This window comes from Musa acuminata, chromosome BXJ2-7 (genome assembly GCF_036884655.1).
Source record: "Musa acuminata AAA Group cultivar baxijiao chromosome BXJ2-7, Cavendish_Baxijiao_AAA, whole genome shotgun sequence".
Taxonomy (NCBI): Eukaryota; Viridiplantae; Streptophyta; class Magnoliopsida; order Zingiberales; family Musaceae; genus Musa; species Musa acuminata.
The window spans coordinates 13,398,830-13,408,905 of NC_088344.1; the positions used below are offsets into that span (position 1 = coordinate 13,398,830).

At 43.8% G+C, this 10,076-nt stretch overlaps 1 protein-coding gene across 1 annotated transcript; it reads left to right on the forward strand.

Annotated features, from left to right (window-relative positions):
• The first annotated feature begins 6,237 nt into the window (after positions 1-6,237).
• On the forward strand, positions 6,238-9,733 carry LOC103991953 (putative leucine-rich repeat receptor-like serine/threonine-protein kinase At2g24130). Its single transcript, XM_009411500.3, has 2 exons — positions 6,238-8,828; positions 8,966-9,733. Exons 1-2 carry the CDS (start codon positions 6,293-6,295, stop codon positions 9,367-9,369), a joined length of 2,940 nt encoding a protein of 979 aa, XP_009409775.2. The 5' UTR covers positions 6,238-6,292; the 3' UTR covers positions 9,370-9,733.
• Positions 9,734-10,076: the final 343 nt, after the last annotated feature.

A 10,076-nucleotide genomic window follows, 5' to 3' on the forward strand; every position in this document is an offset into this window, starting at 1 on the left:
TCATCATGAAGTCCAGGAGCTTGCCGGGAGTCCGCTGGAACATTGCCGAGAGATCGTTGAAAGTTTGCCGGAAGCTCGCTAGAAGAAACCTAGACTTACAGACTTTGTTTAGCTTAGTAAATGTTTTAAAATTCATAGTTAGCACATAATAGGGATTAGAATTGGGCTAACCCAATTAGGGGACAGTTGGGCCAAGTTTGGGCTATGTTGGGCCAAGAGAAAGGCCCCAACAGTGACCAAACAGGTGAAACCGTCGTGGCACAATCTCTAAGACTATGTCAGGAGGTGGTACCGCCCAATCTCAATCTCTGAGACTATCTGGGCAGTGGTACTGCAAGTCTGAGCGGTGGTACCACCCAGTGTCAGGCTACAAGTGGTGGTACCGCCCATACCCTGAAATTTCGGGGGTTTAAATTTTGGGCTCCAAATTTAAATCCATTTGGGGCCTATAAATACTCCAGCTATTCCTACATGGATAAGCAAGAAATATTGAGCAAAACCCTATGATTCTAAAGTTGTAAATCTTAGAAAGTTCAGTTCCCTCCTCCCAAAGCTTAGAGAGAGTTCTAAGGGAAGTGTGAGAGGGATACTTTATAAAAGAGGGTTGTAAAAGGTTATCTCCTAAACCTGTAAAAAGGAAAAGAGGGGTGTAAAAGGGTAGTTGGTCTTCGCCCATTGAAAGAAGACCGATAGTGGATGTCGGTGGCCTCGACGGAAGAGGAATCGACGAAGTGGATGTAGGTCACGATGACCGAACCACTATAAAAATCTGGTTTGTGTTTCTCTTGTGCAATTTACTTTACTACAAACCACTTTACTTGCTTTACATCCACTATGCTCTTCCGTACGCTTTCAAAGTTAATACCTTTATGAAATGATTTTTCATCGAAAAAGGATTTAATCGTAACGAAGTTTTGAACTGACGTAATTTTTACCGCTGCACTAATTCACCTCCCACACTTAGTGCCGACTCTTTTCCTAACACCTACCACTTCAGGGATTCACTCCCGTGGGGACAACCTCCATCGAAGCAGTCAATTGGACTCGTCCTAAGGAAGAACATCACACATACGACACTAAGGGTGATGATGGAATCGATGACCCATCTGTTAGGATCGAGTCGGCACTAAGAGGGGGGGGAGGTGAATTAGTGAAGCAGATAAAAATCACATCGGTTCAAAAATCTTTCGTTCGATAAAAGCTCGTATTGGAAATGTGAGTTTAACTTGAAAACGAATGAAAGAGTGTAATGAGAAAGTAAAGCAAGTAAGGCAGTTTGCGATAAAGGTACATTACGAGTAAATGCAAATCGAGTTTTATAGTGGTTCAGTCGTCGTGACCTACATCCACTCTCGATTCCTCTTCTGTCGAGGCCATCGGCATCTACTAATGATCTTCCTTCAATAGGCGAAGATTAACTACCCTTTTGTACTCTTTCTCCTTTTCACGGGTTTAGGAGACAACCCTTACGAGCCTCTCTTTATTAGACCTCACTTCTCCCTTTAAACAAACTTCTAAATACTAAGAAGAAGTGATTCTAAATCCTAAGAGAGTTTTCCTATTTTTTCTCAAGTATTTTTTCCCTTTTTTCAGCTCAATTTCGTGCTCAAATTTTGCTACTCCATGCAAGAATAGCTGGGGTATTTATAGACCCCAAATAATTTCAAAATTGGAGCTAAAAAAGGTCTCATCCTGGGCTTCCCGGGTACTAGCGGTACCACCACCTATAGCACTGACACTGAGCGGTACCACCGCTCAATCTGGCGGAACCACCGCTTGGGAGACTGTGTCTGGGTGGTACCACTACCTGGACTGACGGTACCATCGCTTGACAGTCTCGAAGATTGAGTCTGGGCAGTATCACCGCCTGACATAGTCTCAGAAATTGTGCCACCGATGGTTCCATCTGTTGGGTCACTATTTGGGTCTTTCACATCCCATGGCCCAATTAACCCATAATTAAGTTGACCCAATTCCAACCTAATTATGCCTAAAACCTACTTTGATCTAGACAACTACTACAAAGTTTGAATCAAATATTGTCTGGTATGTCATTGGTTTATCAACGCTTTGTCCGATTATTCGGTGCATCATCCTCTCTTGCGGCCTATTACCCAATCGGCCAGTTGACCTATGCAACTCCAATTTCCTTGGCATAATTTCCGCTCTTCTTGGCCCGATGCCCGAACCTATGGCCCGAAGCTTCTGTCGATACGTCGACCGATCTTCTGGTTCGACGTCCAATCTTCTGACATATTCTACTTTGACCCAACATGATTCTTCCTACTTTAATTGTCTCTCCCTGATCGAAGCTTCCTGCATCATTCAAAACGTAGATCAGATCATAAACACATCAATTGGTTTTATCATCAAAATCTGAGATTCAACACCATCCAAGTCTTGTGAGTCACCATGATAGGTGGAGAATGACATCCCAAACTTAAATGGATATTGTTAAGGAAGTCAAATGCTGAAGGTCGAGTGCTTTGAGTCGCAAGCAAAGGTGAAGGACATAGAATGCTTGGTCCACAATTTATAACGGTCAAGGGTGACACTTCCTGTGCCCCGAGCACTCGTTCAGCTCATGGGCACTTCGAGAGAAGGGGCGACGTGATGCAATCCGTGCAATGATAGGACACGTGGCTTAATCTTCGTGATCAAGGGGTCATTCAAATCATCATTATAATCTTGCTGAATCGATCATGATCTATGCAATTAACATGCAGAGGCCTCGGATCCAACCATGCTAGCCCGATGGTATGCGGTTATAATGCATTGTTAGGAATCTAATCTCGTTGGATCCCACGCAATGACTAATAAGGATGACTCCCTTTAACATGTTCATCCCACGTACCATCACGTGAGGCCATGTGGACCTATTGAGCGCTAACCTATGAGGTTGTGTCAGCCCATCGAGCACCACTATGCAATGCTAAATTAGCCTATGAAGTATTAATGAATGAAGTCAAATTGACCAAATGATGCTTCTCGACCTGACTCTACTGCACCATGTATCCAAAGAAATGGGGAGAGCATGTGTTAGAGAGAGCATCAGGTTGTTATTGATTTAGTTAGAATTGTCTATGTCATGAGACACTCTTGTATTATTCATATGTAAAAGATCAACTAAGAAGGAACCTCGTATAGGTCCCAAAGTATATGTAAATAAAAGTTAATTAACTCAAGTAAACAAATTAAGGATAAGTCGTAATGTTTTATAAAAAAATTAATTTTATAAATAATTCAAGAAACACTTATTGTTCACGAGAGAAAAGAGATAAAGAGAAAAAAATTTTAAAAAGTAAATGAATAATCAAAAGTCCACCAATGGCTACTTATAAGTGTCAAGTGTCTTAGCAAGTTTTTAAAAACTTTACATATAATTTATTAATCCAATTAATGTCCAATTATACTCCAAAGCTTTATCCAACCTTATGTCACCTGGGTAATTTTAAGATGCTAAGATGGCTGATATTTCACTCCACACATATAACCTATAGAAAAACAAGTTATGACACATTTTGAGGATAATTTTATCCATTCTGACGAGTGGCCACTTATAGCTTTGCAAACTATTCCTTCTAGTTTATAATTTTCAAGTAAAAATATATAAAATTAAGATAAAACATGTTGTGAAATAACTATACAAGTACACTAAAGTGACTCATGATCCGTATTAACGATAATGTTGTGAATGTGTGGTGAATAGTCTATTGATGAAGGTATTCTAAGCATGCAATGTTCATCTATGATATTCTCTCACACTTGAACTATCAAGTGTTCACTAGAAGGTTTTGATGATTATTTTTTCATGTCAAAGGGCATTTTGAGGCTTCCAACTAACTTATGTTCTAAGGAGTTTTCACCGATTCACCAAATATTCGATCTATTTCACTTTGTTAGGTTGTTTCGTCTTATAATGTACTAAAATAAATTCAACTTGCTTTTCATAAGAGATTCTATTAGGAGATAGTCGATTTGAAATATTCTTGATCTTGCATATCTAAGTAGTAGGTTTTCAAGTTGTTCGCATAGAATATATTATGAATTTTGAGCTACAACTTTGCTAATAATTAGAAATGACTTTTCATACTTAATAATTAGGAATGAATTTTCATACTTATGCATCAATCATATATGCATATTTCGCCTGAGAAACTAGAGTGATGCTGATTGGTGCTTCACTAATACCAAGTCATCAACTTTAAACTCTTATAATTACTCTAAATCAACTAACTTTTTCATCCTTTTCATCATCTTATCGAGAACGCCTCAGCTTGGATGGTAAAGGTCATATGATATCTATAAAAATAGCACAATACATTTTTCTATAGAGATTAACTTAGAGATAAAGTTTAGATTAACTTGAATTGATAAAGTTTAGCTTGAGACTAACTTGGAGAAAAGACCCAATTGGATTCGAATTAGTTTTCACCTTATATAGTCAAAAAAATAATTTTAAAAAATAATTTTTTAAAAAATTATTAAAAAATATAAAACACTCGGTGTTTTTTTTTTCTGTTTTGGGGGACACCACATCAAGTATTTTTAAACTTAAGCACTTATCCTCCAAGTAATTTATTTTTAAATTAAAGAATAAAAAAATATACTTGTTCAACCTTACACTGTGAAGAATTGTCATGTTCAAAATAAATAATATTGTGAGAATAAGATAACAATAAACTATCGTGCTTCTCATTAGTTAAAACATAGCTTGTGAAACGAGTGCCACTTGGCAATTGTTGGGAGAAAGAAATTGGATAGAAATTAAGATTTGAGACGATAGAAGAGAGAAAAGAGATTAAAAGAGAAACATAAGCAGTATCTCAGCCTCGCTTTTTTATATTTGCGCTCTATCTCTTTCTTGACTTGGGATGTGGTGAATAGGACACAATCCATTTATAGATCTAATCCATAAAGTGGTAATCTTAATGAAATAATGACTCTTACTCCAACTTAAACTCTTACTTAAAATTTAATTAGATTTTAATTATAAACTCTCACCGTTCAAGCCTAAAGGAGCATGAGATGTTATTATTATTGTATCATGCAAAAATATTGATGGCCTATAAATAAGCCATCTATAAACTAGTCCATTTGTGAGCATTTGATTGTTTGTAAGCAAGTTACTATAAGAGACCATGAGATAAATGTGGTATGGTTGCACAAATCTAAAAGCACCATCGTAAATAAAGGTTTCTGTCGTTGCCAAGACTTCACATACGTTGATAGAGTGGAAATGAACCGTACCGTAATGGGAGTAGGAACTGATTTCTCCGCAGCCAAAGGACTATTCCCTGAGATCACCACATTGCTTATCGACTCCACACGGCAATTAAAAGCAAATGGATTTTGCCTTGGATCCCATTGAGACATGCAGGTTGTCGACAGACGACACGTGCCCTTTGAGATTTAGGTAAAATGCCATTGTGCGTGAGATGATGCAGTCGCTTTAAGATTAATGAAGTATAAACTCGATCACGCCTCATCTCTTTATCGTTGTTTAATGAGTTCATCGGATGAGGAAGAGAGAAAGGAGATAAGTTTACATTGCCCGGATGGGTTGACTTTCCATGTGAAATGTGAACGCCAGCCGTTGAAGTCGGGTGACTTTTCAACTCACGTGACATCCGACGCAGATCGCCAACACGGTAAGCCCAAGGAAAGTTCCACGTCATCCCCGAGTTTAAATACTCCCCCTCACCAACCCTCACTACTACGTATACAAATCCCCCTGTAATCCACCATTAGGCATAGGTCGATTCCGTGGATTGTTTCTCCGCCCACTTACGACGGACCCGTCTGTCGCAGCAGCGTCGAAGCCCGTGTGGGACCCGCCTGCGGGGCCATCGTATTCTCCGGTGACCGGACTCGTAGTTTCAGAGGTAAGCCGGACGGGTAGAGAGTTGCTTTCTTAATCTCCATCATTAGCCTCTACGCCACCTTATGTGTTTAACAGTTCACACGCTGGGCGATTATTTCTCGGCACGTTCGAATTTACCCAACACACTACCGCGCTCGTGGTAGAGGAATATACATGGGACCCACGTAATTATGCAATCAAATGACACGTAAATTAACAGGGAAACTATAACCGATGTATGACAAGTGTTTCGAAGCTGGAACCCCCGACCCCTCCGCTTGAAGTCAAACGCCTTGGCACAAGAAAATTTAACGGCGGCAGTCAACGGCGATTAGGCAGCCACCCTCACGCCTGCCTTTCGAGGTCTCGTTTTAAAACCCTGGCGGTGTAGCAAACATAGCTCTCACACCATCCATTTCTCCCACCACCATGGCCACGCTCCTCTTTCTATCCCTCGTCTTGTCAGCCTTTGCCATGGCAAGCGCCGCCGCCCCCCTCCAAGGCGCCTCCAGGGACCGCGCCGCCCTCCTCTCCTTCGCCTCCGCCATCTCGTCCGACCCCAGCGGCGCGCTTGCAGGCTGGGTCTCCCTCGGCTCCGACGCGTGCAACTGGACCGGCGTCACGTGCCACCGCCTCAAGAAGCGCGTGGTGCAACTGGACCTCAGCGGAAGGGGCCTCCGCGGGGTCATCTCGCCGGCGATCGGCAACCTCTCGTTCCTCGTGGTGCTCGACCTCTCGGGGAATTCCCTTTCCGGGACCATTCCACCGGAGATCGGATGCATCTCTCGCCTGCAGCAGTTGAGCCTGTCGAAGAACTTCCTCGTCGGGTCCATTCCCGTCGAGCTTGGGTTCCTCCGCCAGTTGATATACCTCGACTTGGACAGCAACCGGCTCTCCGGCCGCTCGCCGAGGACCCTCTTCTGCAACTGCACCTCGTTGCAGTACGTGGATCTCTCGAACAACTCTCTCTCCGGGAAAATCCCTCTGGCCAATGAATGCCGGCTCCCCGACCTGAGATTCCTCCTCCTGTGGTCCAACAACTTCGAGGGACCGATCCCGACCGCCTTATCCAACTCTTCCATGCTTGCATGGATCGACTTCGAGTCTAATTACCTGAGTGGAGCGCTGCCATCTACCATTTTCGATAAGATGCCGTTCCTCCAGTTCCTGTATCTGTCATACAATAACCTGTCAAGCCATGACACCACCACTGACCTCACTCCCTTCTTTGCTTCCTTGAGGAACTGCTCCCACTTACAGGAGCTTGAGCTCGCCGGAAACAATCTTCGAGGCCACATACCACCGCTCATTGGTGATATCTCAATCAATCTCCTTCAACTTCACCTCGATGATAACGCCATCTCCGGTCCAATCCCTCCCAACATATCGAATCTAGTCAACTTGACCTACTTGAACCTGTCCTACAACTACTTGAATGGTTCCATACCGCCGGACTTATCTCGGTTGAGGAAGCTAGAGAGAGTGTACTTGTCCAACAACTTGCTCTCTGGTGACATCCCACCATCTCTTGGAGGAATCCCGCGCTTGGGTCTTCTTGACATATCAGCAAATAGGCTTACAGGTTCGGTTCCTGACAGCCTGTCCGATCTGTCGCAGCTACGAAGGCTGATGCTTCACAAAAACCACCTCTCCGGCAGAATCCCGGCGAGCCTTGGCAACTGTATAAATCTGGAGATACTGGATCTTTCGTATAATCGATTGACAGGGAGGATTCCGAGTGATGTCGCGGCGCTGAGCAGCTTGAAGTTGTATCTGAACGTGTCTTCCAATCTCTTGGAGGGTCCGCTTCCAATGGAGCTCAGTAAAATGGACATGATATTGGCTCTGGACTTGTCGTCCAACAACTTCTCCGGAGCAATCCCTTCTCAGCTCGGCAGCTGCGTCGCGCTCGAGTATCTCAACCTCTCCGGGAATGCGTTGCAAGACACACTCCCGAGTTCTGTGGGAGCTTTGCCTTATCTCCAAGTGCTCGATCTCTCCTCCAACCGGTTGTCAGGCACCATGCCCGACTCACTGCAAGCATCTGCCTCGTTGAAACACTTCAACATCTCCTTCAACAACTTCTCCGGAGCTATACCAACCGAAGGTCTATTTGCTTCGCTTACCGCAGACTCCTTCCAAGGCAATCCAGGTCTGTGTGGGTCTATTGTCGGCATGCCCTCATGCGGAACGAAGCCAGCTCGCTGGTCCATTGCCTTGCCGATACTTCTCACCGTGATCGGCACCACTTGCATCATCTGCCTCCTCGCTTATTCACTGGTCAGGAAATCAAGAACGTGTTGGTGTTCACACCGGACATCTCATCGCCAGTCGCTGATCGCTGCGGAAGAACAGAAGCAGCACCACCCAAGGATCTCCTACCGGCAACTCGTCGAAGCCACCGAGGGTTTCGCAGAGTCGAACTTGGTGGGCGGCGGCAGATTCGGACATGTGTACAAGGGTACTCTGCCAGATGAAACGAGGATCGCAGTGAAAGTATTGGATCCAAAGTGTGGCGTAGAGATATCAGGGAGCTTCAAGAGGGAGTGCCAGGTGCTGAAGAGGACCAGGCACAGGAACCTAATCAGAGTGATAACAGCTTGCAGCAAACCTGATTTCAAGGCTCTCGTTCTTCCGTTGATGCCCAATGGGAGCCTCGAGAAGTACTTGAATCCTCCCATTGAATCGACTCCTGGTCTAACCCTGATTCAGGTGATAAGCATCTTGAGTGATGTAGCTGAAGGAATGGCCTATCTACATCACTATGCTCCTTTTAGGGTCATACATTGCGATCTTAAACCCAGCAACGTTCTTTTGGATGAAGACATGACAGCACTGGTATCAGATTTCGGGATCTCAAAACTGGTGAGCGGCGTTAACGAAGACTGCAACGACGACCCCGAATCATCTGGGTTTCATTCTATCACCGGACTACTGCAAGGCTCGGTTGGATATATTGCACCAGGTACGTAGTATTAAGTATACCTCTCTCTCACTCTCACTCTCTCTCTCTCTCTCTCTCTCTCTCACTCTCTCTCTCTCTCTCTCTCTCTCTCTCTCTCTCTCTCTCTTAGATGTTTGACTGTGTTCTCTTGAACGTAGAATATGGGTTGGGAGGGCACCCTTCGACACAGGGCGATGTCTACAGTTTCGGGGTTCTACTTCTAGAGATGATCACAGGGAAGAGGCCTACGGACGTGATCTTTCACGAGGGACTCACCCTGCATGACTGGGTGAAGGGTCACTACCCACGTAACATAGAGGTCATCACATCACGGGCACCGTTGGGGCAGTACCGCTCTACCTCAGCCGACCACAAGAAGCTGCCGAGAGACGTGATGGCAGAGCTGATAGAGCTGGGGATCGTTTGCACTCAGTTATCTCCGTCGATGAGGCCGACCATGATCGATGTCGCCCACGAGATCTGTCTTCTGAAACAAGATCTCGCCCGACACGGCGTTGAGGATGACACCGGATGCTGTTCGACGCCCAACTCATCTTTCTGACGCCATTAAATATGGTAAAGGCAGGCAGCACTTGATCACCATAGAGACCTGTGAATGGTGGCTGCAGCATTAAAATAGTTGCTCATCCATCCATCCATCCTCAAAGAATAATACACTTTGGAGTTTGGTAAGCACCGTCAGTGGCCTCAAATATAAACTATGGACAGAGAGTCCGTAGTTTGGCGAGCACTCAGGTGTTCTGAAACACCAGTCATGGAACATTGTATGTAGCCACTGTTTTATAAAGCTGGCCACCTTCAAATAACATCCTATAGTGTTGTTTCTTGTTTGTGCATGTCTTCTTGGTGAAGTACTACTGGTAATGTCAGTGTTCTTTATGGCTCTCAACACAGAGCTTTCTTTATATGTTTGCTGGTCAAATGTAAATGGATAAGCTTTTGCGCTATGGTAAACTTTCTTGCATGTATCATTAAGCTTTTTGTATGGTTCTTTTAACACTGCTTAGTAATCAGAGTCAGTTGTTCAGGAAAGAAATTTTTAGTCTTCTGCAGGTATCATTAAGCTTTTATAAATGGTTCTTTAACACTGGTTAGTGATCAGAGTCAGTTGTACAGTAAAGCAATTATTAGTCTTCTGCATTGAAAACAAAGCATAAAATTAGCTTGAATGAAGTCAGAGGAATGAACTTTCACCATAGTTTGGTCTGTAAGCATGATCCTAATTAATGAGAGACAGTCACAGACTTG